General features: G+C 43.9%; 1 protein-coding gene across 3 annotated transcripts in view; it reads right to left on the bottom strand.

Annotated features, from left to right (window-relative positions):
• Dock8 (dedicator of cytokinesis 8) overlaps positions 1–23,760 on the bottom strand; it is a 193,363-nt gene that overhangs the window by 145,168 nt on the left and 24,435 nt on the right. For 2 of the 3 annotated variants that reach the window (XM_063271698.1, NM_001037793.2), the window contains exon 2: positions 2,808–2,910. In XM_063271698.1, coding sequence (XP_063127768.1) covers positions 2,808–2,910 — 103 coding nt within the window. Of the gene's footprint in view, positions 1–1,751; positions 1,807–2,807; positions 2,911–23,760 lie in introns of those variants that run through there. The other variant, XM_008760310.4, reaches the window with a different exon arrangement.

The raw sequence follows: 23,760 nt of genomic DNA, 5'->3' as shown, positions 1-23,760 counted from the left end.
TATAGCTCTTTCTTCTGAATGTCCATCACATCTGAAGCCAGAGTGGGCCCTGTGGATTACTTGTCTTCCCAAATAGAGCGTTGGAAACATCTGCTACTTACCTTTAAGGATCCAGAGTCTCTACCGGGCCAAGTACCTAAGGCAACAATGTTACCCACTATTTACACAGGCGCTACTGTAGACTTCTACACAGACCCTAGGGAGGTAACAGAAGCTGCCAGTTTTGCAGGAGAGGGAGCTGAAATCTTCAAAGAGGTTTGTGACTCAGATTATGCAGACAATAAGTGACAACCACTTTCCACCTTAGGCTCATCTGATCCCAAACTCTTTACTCTTGCAAATGGCAATGACCTCTTGATGAGTGGTTTTAAATGCCTGAACTTCAACTAAATATATATTTTTAAACAACCATTTGTATGAGGTTCTAGAAATGGTTATATTGCTTATAGCAAAACAAACAGTCAAAATACACATTGTTTTATTTTTTTTAATTAGCCAAAATAATACAATTAGCAATCCACACTGCAGCCTCTGACTTACAATATTTCCTAAAGCTCTAGCAGGTTGAGAGTCTTTACCCGCTAAGCTACTCCCGTGCCTTGCTAAAAGTGACTCTTACTGAAATGTTCCATTATTTAGGAAAAGAAACAGAGTCAAGGGAAAGGGAAATCACCTCGTAACTTGGAGATTTCTCCTGGGAGTCTCGGCTGAGAAGATGACTACTGATGAGGCAGAGCCACCCATCCCCACACCATCACAGGAGAACAGACGAGGCCAGAGCACTGGCTTGCTCTAAACAGAGCCCCAGATTTTTAGAAGGTAGACCAGGCATCCTGACTCCCACTGGGAGAAGAAACAGGGTCAAGACTGTGCTGAAGCTGGAAGTCAGGGAAGGGGAAGACCAAGGAAACTACATGGGGACAAGCAGGAGTAGGAAAATGTGAGGAACAGTCATATCCAAACAGCACCAGAATTGAATGACAACAGCAGGAGACGTGATTCTTACAGCTAGCGTTTTAACCTTCCCGCTTCCTTCAGATCTTGTTAGTCACGACACATAGCCAAGCCACTTGTTAATCTGACCTCCCAGCTATTGAAGTAACTCGTCAAAATTCACTTTTGTCAAAACTTCCTAAGGGGACAGCAAACTTCTGAGGAGACACTTGCGAACATCACACTTTTTCCGCTGCAACTCTCCATCTAACAGGGCTTCTGGTGCAGTAACTCAAGGCCCATGGTGTTATCACAAAGGCTGCTTAGGAGACAAGGACTGAAACCTCCTTGAAAACCTCTTTACTCTCCACACTGTTCCCCAGCAGCTGTTATGGAGAGCTGCACTCTTAACGCTTGTTGGAGGCAGGCACCAAAGCTCCCCACACTGTTTAAAATTTGAAAGCACATCTAACCACATTTCAACCAAATTGTGCACACTTTGAAATACAATGTGAATCAGAAATCGCCCAGTCAAAGTTATGTGTAACATGTCTCGGTTTACTTACTCAGAGAACATGGGCACCATGCACTTCCTGTGCTTTTTTACCTAACCTGAAGTTTTGAAGCAGGCAGGAAAAGACATAAAAGGGGGAGGCCTGGAAAGGCTCCAAAGTCCTAAACAGGGTTCTCCAAAAGATGTCACCACAAGGTGACCTCTCACAGCGAAGGTGCTACATATTTGTTGGTACTGTCTCACCAATGACACAACCCATAAGGCTTATCCTGAAATAACCACAGATCCCTCCAGGAAAACATACCTGAGGATACACAGTTAACGCGGTGGGTAAACTGTCACAGGCGACAAAATGGCGGCTACAGGAAACAGGGGAAGGTTACAAAATTTCTAAGAGCAGAAGTGGCTTTGAAGTAATAACTAGAAACAAAAAATAACCCAACCTTCTCAAGATAACCACTAGATCAGCCAGAGAGTGTGGCTGTGGGCTGTGCTCTATGAGGAAGTGAGGGCAGGGCAGGCTCAGCTCGCTCAAAGGAAGCGGCACCCACTTTTGGGTTACATACAGTCTCATTTTAGGATGGTTTTGCCTTCCCTGACCCACATCTGGCCTTTGGTTCTTAAATAACACGATATACATATTATTAGTCAAATAATGTAACAAGCACTCTGCACTCACCAGTTGATTCGTTTGCTGTCAAACTGTAGGCACCTTGGAAGGGGATATGCTGTGTTGTGAAACTAAGAATTGTTCTCCTGTGTGAATGGTTTCACTGCTGTGAAGTTCCAGGCAGGGCCATCCACAACCACAGCAGCGCTCAGTGACCACCTGGGCCTGGGATAGGGATGAGGGGATGCAAAGGGGTAGGAGGGGAAGTGCTCTAGACTCTGTCTGGGAGGAGATTAAGTGACTGATAAACGGCCCATGATCACAAAACCATGATCCTAAAAACTGATCAACTTCACAGTACATAAATTTACTTCCAAGGAAATTATCCCACAAGAAAGATTGGCACCTCAAGCTTCTGATATTTCTCAATTAAAAGAATTTCTAACCAAAATATGCTAAAAATAGTGGTCAGTTCCTAGGCTACCTTGTCTTCCCACATATGAACTATGATGGGGATGGTCGGGTAGCCTGCAAGCCCCTAAGCAGAGGGCATCAGAGCCACAGTTCTGGGCCGCCTCACTCTACTCACACCAGAGGGAGATGTCTGATATGTAAAGGCAAACAGGTCCAAAGCAGTGGGCAGACAATGCTAGGTGCAGAATTGGCTAAGGCTGGTTGGGGCGGGAGGAGGTAGATGCTGGGAACTTCAATCCCTGACCACGGACCGACCGACCTTTAACTCGTACTTACTAGCTGAAGAGAAGGGAAACCAGAGGTACTGAGGCTGTGCCGATGGTACTGTCCGAGGTTGGGCGGGAGCGTAAACTGCTTCCTTATTTCTGATGATGAATACCTGGAATTAAAAAAGAAAAAAAAAATCTCCATGAAGTGATTATTTAAACAAGCCCGACACACCGCAATCACAATGCGGTCTTTCGCTGAGTCCTGAGCAGGGCTGACTGAAACACTTCCATGTCGTATGTGGTTATGAATAATTAAAACTTAAATGTTCACCGTGACAATATACAGGGCATGATTATTTGGCTCCTAGCCTTCTGTGCGATGTGCAGAGATGGGAGGGAGATGGCTACTTGTGGCCATCACTTCTCTCTCCATAAAAACCTCATTTTTTTTTTCAAAATGCCCCTACTCACCTGTACACTGCCGAGGCAGAAATATAGACGAGGAGGCGGGCACATAAACCAAAGCAGGCCCATCAGGTCAGTCTCTTGGCTTCAGCACGAGGAAGAAGAGCCTGCCTGGCATGCATTCATACTCCTGCTGGCCCTCGTACTGGGCCTGGTGAAGCATGGAACTCCACAGAAAGAAGCAGCAGCCGGGATGGGGTGAACCTTCCTTAAGTTCTGAGAGCATTGTCTTTATTTAACAGTACAGGAAACAGTGTCAGGAGAGAGCAATCGCTTACATTCCATAACTCACCAGAGAAATGTATAGCAGACCATAATGGTGTGCTTCTTCACAACCAGTATGATGGCCAGAACAGAGCACCAGACTGCCCGTCACGAGTGTTGCCAGATGATAGAGAAGCACACACGTGCATTGTTGGTAGGGATACAAGTAGTATAGTTCTCTCCAGAAACAATCTGGCATTTCCTCAGGAAGGTTATATAAACACCGAGCCCCACCAGTAGCTATGCCCCCCTGAGAAATGAAAACAAATGTCACGTGATACTTAAACACCAACATCAGACCAGTATTCTCACGAAAACCATAGCAGCTGTTGTGACAGTTGATGTGCCTCTTTAATCCCAGCACAGGAGGTGGAGGTGGATGGATCTCTGAATTTGAGGCCAGCCTGATCTACAGAGTGAGTGCCAGGACAGTCAGGGATACAGAGAAACCCTGTCTCAAACAAACAAACAAAACAAACAACACCCCCTCAAAAGCAACAACAACAAAACAAAACCAAAACCCAGCCAACAAACAAAACCCCAGCATTATTCTTAAGAGCTTACAGACAAAAGCAACACAATGCCCATCAGTTGATGGATGTACAAAAAGTAATCTGCCCTGAAATGAAATATTACTCAGCAAAGAAAGGAACCAAGTGCTGCTATATGGTACTGCACGGGAGAACCCCAAAAGCATCATTCTGTGGGGAACAAACAAATCAAAGTCCTCATATGTATTATTCTTCACATGAATGTCCCAGAATAGCAAAATCTACAGACCAGAAGAAGGTAGATCATTAGTTGAAAAGGGTGGATGGATCACAGAATAATGGAAAGTGCCTCTGAGCGGGGTTTCTTTTTAAAGTGACGAAAATGTTCTAAAATTGTGTTGATAGGTCAGTAGTTCAGACTGCATTTAAAGTCACTAGGTTGTGCACATTAAATATAATGTGAGGCATAGGTGTGTACTAAGCTGTGGAAGATCTAGATAAAAGTTACAAGTGTTAGTACAAAATAAGGTTGGGTACAGAAATTACCTAGTTTAGAGCAGAAATGGGGGAATTTAGGTTTTATCTCTGTGTGATTTTAATCAGAAATTGGAACATCACCAATTCAAAAAATCATATTAGATTGTCCCAAAGTTACTTTGCATTAATTATTAGTGTAGCATGTACACTCACTGCAGGAACTCATGTTAAGACAGTAGCCATGGATTTACTCACTTAGAGCCTGACTGTAGTCACAGGAAAGCTCAGACAACCAGGCAATGACCTCATCTAACCTTTTCTGACCTTCAAGCTGACATTTTTCAGACAATACAAACCTTTTCAGAAACTTCTGCCTTCAGTTTTGCCCCCCTCCACCCCAAGACTTCTGAAATAACATGCTAATGTTCCCATAAAACACAGTGGTCTTTCTGAGGTGGGAATACCTGAGGACACTCTGGAGGGGAGAAGGGCCACCAGGACAGACTCTTGCTGCTCTCAACAGTAGAGCCTCAGGATTTCTTTCTATCACAAAATCAGAATGTCCCTAGGTCTGTTGATTGGCTTCGTTTTGTTTCTTGATATAGAGTCTTGTTATGTAACCCCACTGGCTAACTCTGGTGATCCTCCTGCCTCAGCCTTTAATGAGCCAACAAGAGTTTACAACTATGCTTGGCTTCTTCAGTTCTTAAACAAACACAAATGTCCTAGTTCAGGGCCGCATAAATGATCTTCCCTCGTACTTCAGGCCTGACATAGTACCTGTGAGAAATCTGTTTCTATCAAAGGAAGTCAACTGGACAAGAGCCCTCGTCCCTGATTGGCCAGTTGTGTTGCCCTGTGAAGATTGTGTCATTGGAATGAGACGCAGGTACCACCTACATCAGGGATAAAAGACCAAGGCCTTTTTGTCTACTTGCGCTGGTTAGCCTAGTATGGGTTCTGGCACATCCTTTTTATAAAAAGATTGCCTTACCTGATAACTTTCTCTCTGGCTGTGTGTTTCTTTATACAACATCAAGAATTCTCATTCCTAACACACTGAACACGATGCTCTTTCCTGTCCCTATGGAGTCAATCACACCTTACCTTCATGACCCTCAAACATAAAGAGGACATGTGTGTCCTTGATACGGAAATAAGCCATCCTGTAAGGAAATTAACTGCTTCCCAGCACTTAAAAATCTTGGAAATAAAGTTTCCTAAAACAGGTCACAGAGATAGCATTTCCCCAGCATGCCCCAGACTGCTGGGGGTTGGTGTATGAGGACACTGTCTCTGGAAAGTAATACTGTAACAATCAAGACAGCTATGCAACTGCCTTTACTTTCACATCTAATGCTCTCACTTTGAAGAATATGGCCCATGGAATTCTCATGCATAAGTGGATATGAGAACTCTCTATGACAGGATCATAGCAAACAATCAAAAATGGCCAAAGCACACAACATCAGGGAGACCGCAAAAAACAGCAGAAAGTACAAGGCATTTTGTATTTTGACATTTAAAATGACAGAAACATGAAATCAACTACAGATAAACTATGAATTAATCTACAGGTAAAACAAACAAACAAACAAACAAAACCCAAGCACACTGCAGTGTACTGAGGCTCTTGGGTTTTCCGTAAGTTTTCAATTTGAAAACACTATAAATGAAAATGTCATTCAGGCTGGCACAGTGACACATGCCCATATCCTCAGTGAATTTTAAGTTCAAGACCATTCCTGTCTAAAGATTGAAAAAGAATCAGGGGGGCTAGGGATATACTCTGATGTCAGAATGCTTACCTAGCTCAGGACACTGGAGCCAATACCCACCCAAACTATGTTTACTATCCTTAAGAGAGAAAATATGACTGCTTAACACTACAGCATACTGTAGGACACCAACATTTCCCCCATTGTGATCCTGTAGCCAAGTGGGAGCTGTGGCCTAGTGCTGCTGTGTGGCACTGGGAGCGTCCTAATGCTACTGCTAGCCAAGTGGGGAGAGTCAAAATCCAAGCCTTGAAATATAGTTTTTACTGAGCACATATCATTTTTTGCAGTGTTGTAAAGTAAAAAAAAAAAAAGTGTGAGGAGAGTCATCATAAGCCAGGGTGTGTGTATTAGTTACTTCCTAATGCTGTGATAAAATATGGACTGTGTGTGTGTGTGTGTGTGTGTGTGTGTGTGTGTGTTGTGTGTTTGCATTAATTACTTCCTGATGCTGTGATAAAACATGGATTCTCTCTCTCTCTCTCTCTCTCTCTGTGTGTGTGTGTGTGTGTGTGTGTGTGTGTGTGTGTGTGTGTATTAGCTACGTCCTGATGGTATGATAAACATGGCCGGTAATGAAGCTGGAGAAAGAAATGGTTGGTTTCGCTTCCTCCTCCATGTCCCAGCCCATCACTGAGGGAGGTAGGGGAGGGAACTCAAGGCAGGAGCTCGCAGCAGGAATCGTGGAAGAATAGTGCTCACTGGCTCTCCCTGGCTTGTTCGCTTTGCTTTCCTATATAACCAGGGACCTGGGCATGGCACGGCCCACAGTGGTCTGGGTTCTCCCTCATCAATCATAAATCAAAAAATGCCCCAAAGATAGGCCTGCAGGACAGTCTTGTGGAGGAAACGTGACATTTGAGGTTCCCTCTCCCCAGGTGACTCTAGTTTCTGTCAAGTTGATAGAAAACCACCAGTACAGTGTGGAAACATACCAGCAATCCTCATGGTCATCACAGCAAGAGAGTGTAGTTACTACTTCACTCGGATATTTTCTTTCAAGTTCATGTCTAAAAAATTCTTATACAGGCAAGGCATGTTCCATAGGATTTTAAGAATTGTGAAAACATCAGTGGTTACTGATTTGAGACTTCAGTCCCAAGTGGTGATTCAGGGCCACTCACTTCTGCTTGGGCCTAGCTTAAAGCATTCTGTCCACAGAAAAGGTAGACAGAGAGGGTCTGCTCCGTAGTCACGGGCATGCAGGACTGTGTATATAGGGGCTTCTGCCTCTGCCTTGATCCCCAGACCAATTTTGACCCTGTCCAAGACAGACTTATACTGTGGTGGAAATCTTGTAGTGAAATGAGTCAACTTTCTCCTAAGGAACTTAAGAGGCTTAGTACTAGAATCTTCCTTGTGTTCCTAAGGTTAACTGGGATTTGTCTAACATGTCACCCTAGTGGGGAGTCAGCATGGTGACAAAGGATTGGTGGCTGTGTGTAGGGAAAGAAGTTCTCTGTTTTCATGCGGATCAATGATAGCCATGACAGACATTTGGGACCAAGACTCCATGAACTTCTTACAGAACAGAGCTTGCCCAGAGCAGTTGCTGAATCATTTTTACCAACCTGCTACCAAGTTAATAAATGCATAGTTGCCGTGACACGCCTCTTCTGAACCAAGTCTTGTGGGACAGCCTGAAAAATGGCAGTTCAAGCCAGCAATCCTCGGTGGTTTTTTTTTACAACCAAAAAGGGTCAAATATTTGCTGAAACTGTGTAGGAAAATGACTGGCTCAGCATTTGCTAATCAAACACTGAGGCAAGTACAAAGCACCCTCAGTCAAGCAGTGTAGATGGAAGTTGAAGATGTCTTCATGATCTTAGGAAGCCTAATCCAACAGGTGGTGAGAGGTGGGCAGATGGACAGCGTGTTAATCACAGCATTATAAATATAACGGTTCCTTAAGAACAGACAATAGAGAGAGATCAATTGGCCCAGGAGAGCCTGGGGAATGTCTGAAGTGAGGAAGCTTTTGGTCAGGGTTTTGGACTAAGACCATTAGTAGGAGGAACCTGGGTGGGGCAATTGAACACTGCAGTCAGACCGATAGACATCAGGTATCCTCCTTCCTGCTTCTAGCATTTTTAACAACCCTGCCGGGCTGTCCCGTGCAATGTGTGCCTCTCAAAGAATGAAGTAGAGTGGGAACCTTAGGACACACAGCCCCAAGGTGTGCTGTCTGCCATCTGTCTGCGACCAAGCACATTGGCTATTGAGGCAGAGGTATAGTTTTATTACAGGTAAACAGGAGGGGCTGCACTATGTGATCTCTGTGCTCTTTCTCGTGCTAACTGATAAGCACGGTGAGAGTCTCCATGGGGAACAATCAGGACCACAGCCTACAGGAGCAGCTGCACTAGGAAACCACAGGGCCAGAGGCTTCTCTCTGACTTCCATGTGTACATGAAGCTGTATCACTAAATGCTGGTGTGCCCAGCAGCCAGAGTGGCTAGAATGATTTTTAAAACAAGGGCCAGCCGTGTCCATAAGTACTTAAAGAGGCTTGGGGGGAAATTAAAAATCCGCTTTCCCATCCTGTCAGACCTGGTTCCAAACTCCATCTTTTTTCAAAACTTACTTTAGCTTAAGTGATGGAAACAAAGGGGAGAACATCATGTATGCCGTATGGATGCACCAGCTGCCAATTAAGAAGCCTACGGCCTGTGGCTTAGGCAGGAAATAGAAGGCGAGATATCGAGAGGAGAAAGAATCCTGGGAGAGAGGGAGGCAGAGAAACGTGACTAACTAAACGCAAGGTACCTGAGCACAGGTAACCAGCCCCACGGCAGAATGTAGGCTAGAATAAATGGGATATTTTAAGCTATAGCTAGTTGGAGAAGAGCCTAGCCATATGTCCAGGGTATTTGTAAATATATTTTGAGTCTGAGTCTTACCTCCGGGAACATGGGCTTGGGAGGCAGAACTGGAAATAACTTCATCTTCCAAGTTACCTTAACTTCCACCTTCTTAGGTTATCAAGCAACTGATCTAAGGATCTGAGTCTTTCTCTCTCAAGGAGCAGTCACACTAACTTAGCTTTACACACACCCTTTGCCAAAGGCAAGGCCCGATTTCTATCAACAGTTCCCAAGAGCAACCATATCTTTACCATCAGTGGAAACATTCTGTCGCCCTGGGTAAAGGGCCTAATTATTCAGTTCCCCTACACCTCACAAAAGCCCTAACCCTGTCCTTCACCGGACAGGCTCTTTACGCACTGCTGCTAAAGCATCGGCCATTTGGTATAATAAATACAATAACCCCTTCAATGGCTTAACAACTGGAAATGCAGTCTGTGCATGGAATAGCTATTCAAGATGCCAGTTATGTTTGTTTTGGTAAAGTCCTAAGGTCTGAGTTATGGATGGAGAAGTTATTTTAAGTCCGGAATCCTGGCCAAAAAAACTTTTTTCCCCCCGAAAGCTTTTGGAAAGTAATATTTCATGCCGTATCTTTCTCCACATGTAGGGCTTGAGTAATGCTATACTTATTTTTTAAAACAGCAAAATTTATACTACTACACATAAATTACTCTTACCACTTAGAAATGGTGAGCGCTCAAAGGACCAAAGTAGTAAAATTATAGGGACATTTTTAGGAGACATTTGGCAAGTATGAAGATTATATAAAAAGGTTATTTCTTCTATATTGATTAATTGCCCACTTTTTGTCCATCTTAAATTCAAAATATCCAGTGATACCTCATAGTCAGAAGGGTGACCTGAAGATATTCTGTGAGACTCCTGGACAATCGATTATGCAAGATGCTTACAGCTGGGACTATACATGACCCTTTTACATTGCGACACCAGAACTTAGACACAAAGCTCCTCAGAATTCAACAGGCTAACTTTAGCAAACGTTAAACATCCACTTTGCAGCCTGTCCTGGGATCCTCTTCCCGGAAGTGATCCTCAAATTACAGCATCCATAAGAGCCAGCAGTTCCACAAGGGAGATGCCTGGGCTCCTCTCCAGAGACTGTGATTCATCTGTCTGATCCCAGACAGGACACACTTTAAGGACTGCAGGGGTTCAGGTGCCCTATAGCTAAGTGCATTTAGAGAAGAGGAAAAGACTGCCCTGCGGATTCAGTGCCAGCAGAAAGGCTTGCGAAGAAACCTACCTTACCATTAAGCCAACTTCAAATCCCAGGGAACAGGGCACGCTCGGTTCTCACGCAGACGAAAGCAGAGCTCAGACACATTTGGTTTTGGGTGTAATTCTTCACCACCACCACCCCCCCCCCCAAATCAGGGAAATGGAAATGCTAGAGCCATAATTAAACAAGGTCAAATTCCTGAGATGCCCCAAAAAGTAAATGTGTTGCTCCTTATACTATGTAAACAAGTTTTTCCAGGTACTTTAGAACAGGAAGGATTTTAATGGAGGGCAGGGTTGGGGAGGAAATATGGGAAGGAACTAACACCAAGGCCTTCTGAAAAAGCCGTACAAAAACCAACTGTGGCAGCTTAAATGGCGATACCCTACAATGTCAGAGCAAGCAGACCAACTGGACATCAAAAGCTTTGAAATAAAACCCCAGTTCCAGGAATGGGTTACATATTTTGAGCTGTTGGTCAATGGTGCCTCATAGACTATCCTCCTCCAAACACTTTAAGTTATTTCCAATGTTCTTATCGCCATCCGGAGCTTGATGGTCAGACTGAAGCCATCACATGTATTAGTCACAGAGCACAGAGAAATCTACCTGGTACCTAACTGGAAGTTTCATCCCTACTGGGGTGACTACTCACCGTGTCGGAAGATACCATGCACACTACTGGAGAAGAAAAGGAATCATGAATCTCACTCAGCGATGCACCCTGGGAACTACGATAATGATCTGCCCAGCAAAATCCATCTACTATTCCAAAAGTGGCATGGATGTTATGGGTGTAGCCAACCACGTTTTAAAATTGGATTTGATGGGTTTAAGGCCTGCTCTACAAGATGACACAGCCAATAGGGCCAAAAGCCTATGGCTACATAAGGCATGGGTCCTATGGTAAAACCACTATTATTCTGCTAAAGGGATGACTCCTAATGCCTTATAACTATTCTCACTCACTAGTGCATGGCTTAACCTCATCAGAGAAGCTTCTTGTAATAGTAACAGAAAGCTGCAACTCCAATGACTAGAAAAGACTTCAAAATTCCTAGCCCTATTCACATAGTTATGAAAGTGTGTGTGTGTGTGTGTGTGTGTGTGTGTGTGTGTATGTGTGTGTGTGTGCAACAACAATTAATTAAAAAACAGACCATGGACTTGAAAGAGAGCAAGGAGGAGTGTAGCAAAGGTTTGGAGGAAGAAAGGGAAGGAGAAAATAATGAGATTCGATTATAATCTCAAAATAAATCAATTAAAAATTAAAAAAAAACAGGGAACAGTTTTTACCATGAAAACACATGGGAAATACAGAGGCATTGAAGCCAGTGGATCTAAAATGTTGTCTTCCATGGCCTTCTAAGTTTCTTACACAATGTAGTCAACTTTGTACTTTCTTGACTTCGTTTAGTGCTGACATTCTTGTGACAATTATAACCTTGGAAAAATGAACATATTTTTGTATTGGACTCCTCCCCTGAAGGCTCAAGGAACTATATGGAAGTGGGTGGGGGAGACCTCTTAAGAGGCAGAGGTGATGGATGACTTCAAGGAAATAGTGTTTCCCAGACACAACATGGCACACACACATACACATGAGCTAGCTTATAGAGACTGTGTCAGTATGCACATGACCTGAACAAGCTCAAGCCAGACAAAATCCCAGCATGGAGGAGGCTTGGTGGGCATGAAGCCCATCCCTAGCTGAGGAGATGATGACATATGATTAGCTGGAAAAGAGAAAGTCAGTTTTCTTCAATGAGTGACATCTAATATACTGCCCATACTCCAAGCAGGCTCCATGACTAGGAGCAGTCACTCAATGCAAACTGGACTAGATCAACCAGGGGAGCGAGAGAGGAGGGACAGAGGGAGAGAATAGAGACAGAGAGGGAGGGAGAAAGGGAGAGAGGGAGGGAGGGAGGGAGAGAGAGGGGGGAATATAAATGATACTATAAAGTGGATGGTATGGATGTGGGGAAGAATTTGGGAGGATTTGGGAGGGGGTGAATATAATTAAATATATTGTATGAGATTCTCAAAGAATAAGTAAAAACATGTAAAAAGTAAGAAAAGAAAAAAGAAGAAAAGAAGGGGGAAATCAAGGAAAGGTAATATTTATTCCTCACACAGTGAATGAACTGGACTGTACACGTTGACTAATTTTAGGGTTCCTTTCAGAAACATGCTCGGCTAATCCTGACACACTGAGCAGCAACTGCATAGAAAGAGCTGTGCTCTTTTTGTGTCCCCCAAACACCCTGCAGAATCCAGGAGAGCACAGAAGGATGGTCTTAATCCAGAATAACATATGGAGTGGAATTTCATCTCTGAGAGCTCTTGCTCCTTACTATCTGTAGTCCTTGTCAGTCAGCAGCATACCCGCCCACAGCCTACAACTGTGCCTGGTTCTCACTCTTGCCTTATGGGTCTTAGTCCCCACTTCATTATTAAACTGCTCTCCCATGCAGTTCCCAAATAATAAACATGAAATTGGGTATAGTTCTCTACCAGAAGGAATGCAGGATAATAAGAGTGGTAACGAGTTTCAAAGCTAGTCTAAGGGGGGAAAAAGAGACTCTGAATCAACCCCTTGTCCCGAGGGCAGAATAAAACTGTGCTACAGAACACCCTAGAACTAGCTTTGCCCCTATCTTCACTTTCCTCTAGATTAGGAAGCAACAGTACTTTATATGCACACTGGCTACCAACACAAATTAGTCACAAAACTTGTATCAACTTATGTAAGGTTGTTTACAAAGTCCTTTTGTAAAATAAACAAATCTAGCAAGAAATAATCACAGACATTCTCGATAATTTACAAACCACTTATGTTTGAAATCAGGAACAACGCCTGTTGTTCAAACCCTGCTTTGTCGATTGCCAGCTACCTCATCTAAGCAAAGGAGTTGACACAGCTAAGCACATGACAAAGGGAAAAGGCTGGTGACCCAGAGAAGCTTCAACAGGCAGAGGCCATCAGGCCAGAGGACCTATGAGAGAGAAGAGTCCTAGATAAATGACCACAGTGGGGCCAGCAATGGAGGAGAGAGGAAAGGTAGAGTCCCCAAACTGTCAAGCTGTAAGGGTGGCCCCAGGGTCTGCAGACCATAGGTGCTAGCTAAGCTCCCTCCTTACTTTCAGGGGGACCTTTAAAGTCTCATAATCCGAGTGACAAGATTACTTATCATGTCTATAAATTGGAAAAGTGTACCACCATCACTACTATTATTATAGCAATTAAGAACGCTAGTTACAGACAACTAAGGAACATTGGGAGTGGGACAGTCTTCCCAAGGCAAGCCCCACCCATAACTGACTATCTAATACCAAGTGGTCAGCCCTGAAATTATAGTGTGTGTGAGTGTGTGTGTGTGTGTGTGTGTGTGAGTGTGTGTGTGTGTGTGTGTGTGTGTTTGTGTGTGTGTGTATGTTACAGAATGAGAAGACCACAGACATATATTAGGAAATATATGGTAACATATAAATAAAACATATTTATATATAATATATGTACTAGCAATTAAGGAATAAGGCATGAATTTGAGTAAGAGTAAGGAGGGGTTGGAGAGGGGAATGATGTAATTACATTTTAATTTCAAAAAAAATGTTAAACAGTATTTTTTAAAAGAATGCCAGTGATGATTCAGAATACTTGCTGTCTAACCAGGAATGCTCTAGTGAGCTTATTTAACGCCTGCACCCACCAAACAGGGTAAAGATTCATCTCTGCAAGTGAGGAAACTGAGGCCAAGAAAGGTTAAGAAACTTGCGCCAGACTTTACAGATAGTTGAAGAAATGAAAGGTAGCGGAAGACAGCCCTACTGGAGAGACTCATTCCAGCAACACTTCAGAGATGCCTGTCACGGGAGCTGGGCTTCTGGTATTTTCCTTTCCCGGGGGATCAGAGAGTTAGGCATGCGAAGGTTTTCCCAACCCTTGAAAAGAACAGGTTTGGCCTGCTGCTAAGCCGTCGAACCCAGCTCAGTATCATTAATCCTTCATGGGTAAGTGACTGTGGAATATGTTCCATGGGTAATCCACACACCCACGTCAGCAATGGGCACAGGCTTCAAAAAAATTACAGGAGGGTCATTTTTCCTCAGTTCTGATGTTCTCTGTGCGTACAGCTTTGTCTCTTCTTGCTTCAACTATGGATAAATGCCAAACATCAAGAAGTTCAGTGAAGGGGTTGGGGATTTGGCTCAGTGGTAGAGCGCTTGCCTAGCAAGTGCAAGGCCCTGGGTTCGGTCCCCAGCTCCGAAAAAAAAAAAAAAAAAAAAAAAAAAAAAAGAAGTTCAGTGAACCCTTCCAGGGCAAAAATCTGTTATCGCAGTGAGTACTTTTCCTGGCATGTGGGCAAAGGCAGGAAGAGGAGGTACCTAGGGGCAGACACTTCATTCAAGCCTTACCCAAGATTGCTCCTTATCGTGAGTTTCATATCTTATCTTGAGACACCCTCCACCCCCAACCTCTTGTGTCCCATGACCACTACCCCCACTGCCATAAGAAAGGGAAACCTTTCCTTCGCAGGCAGCCTGCCTCTAAGTCAGCACTACCCACTTCCCCTGAAGAGCAGGCTCTACCCGTCTCTCTCCACTCCCCTCTGCCCTCCTCACCCCCACTGTTCTGCAGTAGCTGCTCTAGATAAAACCACTAGTGACCTTTCACTGGACAGCCCTGGTTTTGTTTGGATGCTATTGGTCCCTCACCCTCATGAACTGTCCCTGGGAAGATACTGCAACTATTAACTCTGTCTCTTGAGTGACCCTGTTTCTTAAATGACTTTCCACCCCCTTTAAGACCGTCTAACGTTTTGTTTTTCCCTCAAACAGTAGCACTTGTGTAAATGTGGGGATGAGGGGATGGGGTTCCAGGGTAATTCTTGTTCTTGAAGCTTGGGAAAACATTAAAGAAAAAAAGAAAAAGAAAGAGATAGGGACCAGAGTAATTAACAGTAGGTAGAGTGCTTGCCATTCTAGCATGAGGACCTCAATTCAGATCCCTAGTGTCTCTGTAACAAACCAGCATGTGCCTAGGACAGCGCGTGCATGGGCGCATGCACACACACACACACACACACACACACACACACACACACACACACACACAGCAATTCCAGGGAGCCCCAGGCCAATGAGTCTGGAGTCATGTTATGCAGATAAATTATTATAAATAGTTTTTACTCAGAGGAAGTCAGTTTCTTTAATTGTCTCATTCCTTCAGGGCACAATGTCAAAGCTATTTAGCCCCCAAACTACTCCTTTTGGTCATTTAGGTCCAGTGGAAACATTTTCTCTACAGAACACAGAAAGGAATTTCTATAAAGCAATTAATTTGCCCTAGTGAAAGCGGTGGCTCACGAGCCCAGGGCATTTCCCGTTGGTTTAATATTAAACAACACGGGCCTCCTGTGCCCTCCCGTCTTCAGCTCCAAATGCTCCTGCAGGCATGGTAAACGCTTGCACCAGGACTTACGGCAAAGGAAAAGACCTTTACTTGTGGAAGACAGACAGGGGTTCAGGGGCACAGCTTCTCCTTAACACCGCCCACATTCTAAAATGAAGGACTGGCCCTGCAGCCTGCTCCTGCTTCACTGTAGTTTCATGTTGACTGTCTAGATGCCACAGTTAAAGGCAACAGGGCTAATTTAAGGGCTAATTGTAGGCGGGCAGATGTGATGCACTCAAACCAAGTCTAACAGAGAAAAAAGGCTTATTATTACATGTTAAATCTTCCGAAGGAGATTAATTGACACTGTCAGAGTGGTGCTGGCTGAGTTTTCCCTTTTCTGTTACCTCTGTGGAATCTTCTGTAGTCTGAGGAGGGCTGAGCTTTGCATGGTGACTTCTTCACTGCTTCAGAGGATTCAGAACTCAGCTTAGCAAGCTGAGAGTGGGGGTCAATGCTCTGCTGCAGGCAGCACTTCCCCCAACTTCACGTCACTGGGCTATCTCTGGACCTGGATGTTTGCCAGTCCTTTTAGCAGTGATCCAAGATTCTGGGAAACTTCCCAGCATCCTATGAAGTTCCAGGCAGGGGCAGTGTTTAATGCAGCAACATCAGCACAAAGATAATAGGTACAGAGACAGAACTGAGGAATGGTTTTTGTTTCAGCGTGGGACAGAGTGGCCTCCTGTGACCAATTCATTCATGTAGGAGCAATTCTTGTCCCACAGTGCGCATCCAATGTTTGCCCTCACCTTGCTCAGCTACCCAGGATTCAGCAGGATATCGGACCAAAATGCCCAGCTGCAAGTTGAGCATGCAGAAGCCTCTGCTTCAGAAGAACTGGCTCTACTTCCTCAGGTAGTCACCCTGCTGTTGTAACAGCATGGCCTCTGCAAAAGTGCAATTAAATCTAAGACCTGTAACTCAATGAATTAACCAGCCGCAGACCAAACCAGGCTGAAGGATGGGTGAATGGAGCTGGCTTTAAAGGGAGTTGGAAGGAACAACAGAGGAGCTGCAGAAAGGGAGGAGGATAGCATTCACAAACTAAAGTCAGTAAGGAGTCCGCCCACGCCATGACTGAAAGTTCAAAGTTGGAGACTGAAGGGTGGTATCAACCTGTCCTTCTAACAGGCCAAGGACAGCAGAGCCAAAGGGCCAAAGCAAGGGCGCTGAGCCCTTCTGGAACTCTGAGGGCACACACTTCAGGTGGTAGTAGGTGACAGCATAGTTCAACCATCTGTCACCTCAGATGAGGTTCTTTACTCCAAACAGTCAGAGACTCTGTACTGTACTTAGTGCGATTTCTCTTTTTGCACCTATTGGAGCTTCAGCGCATATTATGCATTTTGTTTAAGCAACTCTCTTTGTTCAAATTCAAGAACCTTTAGTGCAGTATAGACTGGAAATAATTTTCCCAAAGAAGGTCACACCTTTCAAACAGATACTTTTTAGCACTCATTTACATTTTTTAAATGAAAAACAAAAACTACCAAAGGCTTATTGTAGAGAAAAAAAAAAAAGCTCTTTCAGTTAAAAGTATACAGTGTGGGGTACTAAAGACATAAAATAACAGTTTATTTCCTATTTCTCCTGACTTTAAACATAATTTAAAATGAAGTAGAAAATTCCAGTTAAGAGTATGGTGAATTAAAAAATAAAGTTCATTGCATTTATCAGAGATGAACACTTAATAATTTATAAAAGTCTACTTCATCTAAGTGTGAAAATAATAATTGCTAACTGGAAAGTGTGAAAATTTAAAACCTTTTTGGCCATGCATGCTGCTGTCTGTCTGTCATGCCAGAATTTAGGACACTGAGGCAGGATCGCAAGTTTGATGGTCTAGATCCATACTATGCAGCAAGGCCTTCTCAGAACAGTTCTGACCAGCCCCTGGACAGATGAACAGTTGCTAAAATATTAGCCACATACACAAGGATCCTTGAAACCCACAAGAAAATCTGGGTGTCATAACGTAAGGCTGTGATCCCAGCACTGGGAGGCAGATTAACTGCACTAAGTCTTCAGGGGAAGACGCTGTCTCAAAATAAATAAATAAATAAATAAGTGGAAGGTGACTGACAAAGACACCTAATATCACACACACACACACACACACACACACACACACACACACACACACACGTTTATGTGCATACACATAAAAACACATCAAAAACCCCAACCCATTAAATATTCAACTTACTACATCTACCATTTACATGTGCTTTCAATGTTATTAAGGACTTCTAATATCAATATTTGTGTTAAAGAAATAATGTTAATCTCATTTTTCCTCCATGGTACAACCTTTTGTCTAACTTCCTTGTGCTTCTTGAGGGTCTCTCTTGACAATGGAGAAACTGTCCATCAGTCGAGTGTCCATGCCTCCAGATGCAAAAGCATGAGGACTCAGAAACTGGAATGATCCTGAAGGAATATCTCCTTGCCCTATGGAAGCAATTCCCTAAATATCCCCCTGCTCCTTTATTTCTACAACTTGATCAGACAAAAAGTAATCTGCACAGAGTACATGCTTTAGCTATCAGGTTCCTTCTCAATTACAGCATACAGCAAATGATGTCAGCCCACGGCAGGGGATAGGGGTAGGGGTTAGCTTCCATTGGTTTTTGGGAAAAAAATAGTCTTTCAACTCTCAAGTTGTTTTCTAGATTCTTCATGAGCCACCTATGGCTTAAAAAGGATTTATCCTAGAAGATTATGTAATACAAGTTGCTAACTAAAGATAGTCATAGCACCATAAACAAAGTAATAATTCAGAGCCCCCCCTCCCCCAGGCCTCAGACGTGACCCTGGAAACCAGCTAACAACCTCAGGAGGGGAGGATGATCCAGAACTATAAACCTGCCTGGTGTTAGCAAAGAGACAAGTGATCTGAAAACCGATGTCTGTGTATTCTGGAGGTCTGCCCTGGTAGAAGAGATTCTAACCTACTGAAATTTACAGTCCACTGGGAGCAAAGGAGGGATGTTACGTAACCAGTCACATGTTGAAACCTGAGAGAAGTACTAAGGTAAAGAAGGGAGTATTCTATGTGCGTAGAGGGGAAATACAAGCTTTGACATTAGATCAAAGTACACTGGCTATAGTATATGTTAAATACTGTTTTCCAAACTATGTGTTTTTGTGGGGAAAGGGAGGGAGGAACGGAGAGAAAGAATGAGAACTGAACAAAAATAGTTTTGCTTCCTTGGTACGACCCTTTGAAAGCTACCGTTAAGGAGCAAATTAAGGTTGGAGTAGGAGGTCGCAACTGATTATCTCTGAGGATGGGATTGCAGAGAGAATGGGGTGTTGTAAGCCCTAAGCTTCCAAGGGGCAGGATGAGAACCACATGTGGTATCAGCTCTCTAGATTCAGGCCACACGATGCATAAGTGCTACTTACCCTACACGTCACCTGCAGCCCTTGAATGGGGGTCAAGGGAAGAGGAGAAAACAGCCCAGAGGTTGACCTAAAAGTGGTACCCTCAGGGTGCCCAGGGGCTCTTGAGACGAAACAGAGTGTGTCAGTCAGCAAATGATGAACTGTCAGGGTGCTAATGTGATCCTCTTAGCATCTGAAATTCAAATTGGTGGCACAGAGAGACTCTGAGAACTAAGACCTGTCTTTCACTACATCATGTCCTCTGAGATAAAAACAAACAGCAGCAACAACAGCAACAACAACAACAACAACAACAACAGCAACAACAACACCCCCAGCAACTCATGCTCAGTGGGTGTGAAGGAGGGGTACTAATGTTAGCAACCCTCAAGGTCAGGAGTGTGCCCTGGTCATGCAAGGTCAGACATAAACGGAGATGTGTCTGTTACTCAGAAATGCAGACATGGGACTTCCCACCAGCCCAGACATCTTCTTTCTCATCTCAACAACTCTAGCTTCCTGCATTATCCCCCTGAACTGACTGTGCCCTGGAGGCTAAGCAGTAGTGTTTTTAAGTGGAGTTTGAAGTAGTAGTCTGATGATGTGGTAGGGCAAAGGTTAGGGACTGTTAGCTTGAGAACACACTTTTGTTGCTGTTCACAGCCAAGACTATTCTTGCTTTTCACACAGGAATACAACACCATCGACTGGAGACGAAGCATTCAAACACAAGAGTGTATGGAGGCCATTTCCCATTCAAACCACAATAGACAGCCATGACGAAAATTCCTTTCGGCCAAAAGGTCTGTTGGTTCCAATGCTTTAGATTTTTTTCCAAGCTCCTCTGAGGAGAGAACTCTCCACGATTGCCAGGAGCTGTGAGATTCTCTCCCTCCATTCAGAGAGGATGGAGTCCACCTCTCCCCATAGTCAGTCCTCTGACTGTCTGAGGTGAAACTGAATATCTCCTGTCCTTTGGAAAGACAACCTCAGCACATAGATGGCCTATTAGCTACTCACTTAAGGAAGGAAGGGTCTGTTGTGGTGCTCAGTCTCTGGGGAGTACAAGCCATCAGGGCATGGAAGGCAGAGCGGAGGAGTCAGAGGCTCTATGGTTGCACTTCATTCACGGCCATGAAGCAGAGCGAGAATGGGAAGTGGGGCCAGGCTGTAAAATTTTACAGACATTCCCAGTGACCCACTTCCTGCAGCAAGGCTCCACCCCACAAAGGCTCACAATCTTCACAAACAACACCATCACCTGGATACCAAGTGTTCAAATACAAGAGCCTATGAGGGGCACTTCTCATTCAAACCACAAGAGGCAACCACGATGAAAACTCACGACAGCCAAAAAGTCTGTTTGATTCCTACAGTTGGTGATAGCAAATGCCACTGCTAAAATCCCAGCTTTGTCTCAGCATCACCGGGGTTTGGGCATAGTGCTGTGTTCAGGTCTTGAGTAGGATGAGGTCTTGAATAGGATGGGGTCTTTGGCCGCAAGGAGAATGAGAGCATCCATAACTTTTTAGGCTGTTATGAATCATGCACTGTAATGCACATGTGGGATACAAGAAGCATTCAATGAATGCAGTGCTTTTAAGAAAGTCATCAACCAACCCCATAAGAATAGCAATGCCAACCAACCAGTGCTCCCTGGACTAAACCACTACCCAAAGACTCTACATGGACTGACCCAGGGCTCCAACTGCATATGTAGCAGAGGTTGGCCATGTTGGGCACCAATGGAAGGAGAAGCCCTTGGTCCTACCAAGGCTGGACCCCCTAGTGTAGGGGAATGGAGGGGGGAAGGGGAGATAGATGGGGAGGGGAATACCCTCATAGAAGAAGAGGAGGGGGATGGGATGGGGGCTTATGTCTGGGAAACTGGGAAAGGGAATAACATTTGAAATGTAAATAAAAAAATAAAATAAAAAGAAAGTCATGGACCCACTCAACGTCTCTCTTTCTTTTTGATATGACAAGGATTATACCCCTGGTTATTTTCAGTGTTTCCTAGTTTAGATTTGGTTTCCCTATCAGTGAAGACGAAGCATAATTGACCTTTCCACAGCTGACCTTTTTCACTTCTCAGTAAAACAGAGAAATTTTAAAAAGTCACAGTTAACAACTGAGTATAGTGGGATTCACCTGTAATTCCAGATCTTAAGGATTGTGTGTTCAAGAACAACCTGAAATACTTTCTGAATTTCTCCCTCCCTCCTTAACAAACACCATCAGCAATGACAAAAAAATAAAAAAAAAAACCAAAACCAAAACCAAAACCAACAACAACAACAAAAAAAACCTTTTATTAAAATTTGGGCATTCAACAACATCGATGAGGCTGAGGCATTTAAAACCAGCTCGGGCCGTATTCCAAGACTTTATTTCAAAAGGAGGCAGAAGAGGAGGAAGGACAAGAGGAAAAAGAAACAGGAAAAAGAGCAAGGAAACAAACAAGTCACAGTTGAATCTCATTTTTGGTAGGCCTAGGTCCCAGTTTCTTCTCAGAGACCATTTGGGGGTTGGTAATCATCTTTCTAAGCTGATCTAACTGGATAAGAACAGACATTTCTCTGAGACAGCTTTGGAAATGAGAAAATGCTTCTTCACCTTGAGATAGAGCTCTGCAAAACTCCCCTTCCCATGTTCAGTGGCAAAAGCCAACGAGAATCAGCAGAGCTACTTGCTGAGAAGATACAGGCCACCCTTACCTGTGGAGAAGCAGACATGATTTAAACTTACACACACACACACACACACACACACACAAACACAGAGAGAGAGAGAGAGAGAGAGAGAGAGAGAGAGAGAGAGAGAGGCAGACAGACAGACAAACAGACAGACAGGCACTCAGAAAGACTCAGAGAAAACTTTCCTTGAATATAAAATAGTTGGCTAATTTCCTCCTTGTGAGAATTTAATGATTTTTTACAACTTTAATAATACTCATTAAAAACTTACAATGTAAACAACTTCCGCATAGTCTCCTATAAACCTTATAGACTATTATCTCTCTAGTTAATAGACAAGGAACAAGGGCATTACCTGATATTACCTTGTGTATGGATCTGTTACTCAGTACATGTCACGATTCAAGTGGAGAGCAGGGGCTTTCCATACTAAAGCTCTATCGGTGTCTGGCACACGTCGGTGCTCAGGAACTAGTCTCTCACGAACGAATATGCTAACTCAGAACATTATAAGGATACCAAGCTTAAATGTAGCCAGTGTACAGCTTTGGTTATGAAGAAGAAATTATGCAAAATTGATTATAGTGGTTCTTCTAAGTGATTTTGGCTAGTTCTTTGAGAACTTCCTCCAATGTGTTTTGATCATATTCCCAACTCATTGGAGACCCACCCTCCTTCACTATCCCTACCCAACTTTGTGCCCCAACCCTGAAACCTATCAAGTCCAATGTATGCAGCCCTTGTATGTCTGGAAGGATGAGTGGCCTCCCGCTGCAGTGCGGTTGACTCACCAGGGGCTACATTCTTAAGGAAAATGGACCCTTCCTCTCCCAGCACCCATCACTGCCAATCGTTCCTGTATGGGGGAGGAACACCCTACTGACTGCCTCTCACCATGCCTATTTGTTTTTTGTTTTATTCAGGCTTGAGCTTGCACAGGTCTTGTGTGTGCTGCCTTACTGCTGTGAGTTCATATGTGTGGATGCCCTGCTCTGTCCAGAAGACACTGTTTCCTTGTAGCCACCCACTGCCTCTAGCTTTTACTCTTCCCAGCCCCTTCTGAAATACTCCCAAGCCCCCGAAAAGGGGGGTATGACCCAGAGGTCACTTTCAGGGCTGAGTATTCCTAAGTCTTTTACTCTATGTACCATGGCCTGAACCAATAGTCATCTGCTATGATAAGAAGCTTTTCTGATGAGGGCTGAGAAACACATTCGTCTATGGGTGTAAAGGTAATTATCAGGAATCAGTTTAATAACATCCATATAACAGAATAAGAGGAATGAACTTTCCCCTTAGGACCTATGACATGTCTAGTCACAGGTTTTGGGTGCTGGCTTTGGTTTTTGTCTTGTGGTGCAGGACTTAAATCCAATCATAAAAATGGTTGGCTACTCCCATGATGTCTGTACTACTACTACTACACCAGTGGATGTGTCTTGCTACCCTAGGCATGATTGTAGCTCACAAGGCCAAGAGAAGGTTAGACTGATGATTACTCTTCTTCTCTCATATTCGGTAAAACTGTATTCTTTTCAAGTGTATATAAATTGCCTACAAGTGTCGACTTTACTACAGATTCTTGGGAATAGCTAGAATAGTAACTCACTCGATGCCTGCTGTGGTGGTTTGAATAGGTATCACCCCATAGATGCTTGTGTTTGAATGCTTGGACACAGAAAGTAGCACTATTAGGAGGTGTGGCCTTATTGGAGGAGGCGTGGCTTTGTGAGAGGAAGTTTGTCACTGTGGAGGTGGGCATATATGAGGTCATATATGCTTAAGCTATGCCCAGTGTGACACAGTCTCCTTCTGCTGCCTGTGGATCAAGATGTAGAACTGTGAGATCCTTCTCCAGCACCATGTCAGGCTGCTGCCACCATGTTCTACTGTG

The sequence above is a fragment of the Rattus norvegicus genome, chromosome 1 (assembly GCF_036323735.1).
Source record: "Rattus norvegicus strain BN/NHsdMcwi chromosome 1, GRCr8, whole genome shotgun sequence".
Classification (NCBI taxonomy): Eukaryota; Metazoa; Chordata; class Mammalia; order Rodentia; family Muridae; genus Rattus; species Rattus norvegicus.
This window is presented reverse-complemented; position numbering and strand designations above follow the sequence as displayed.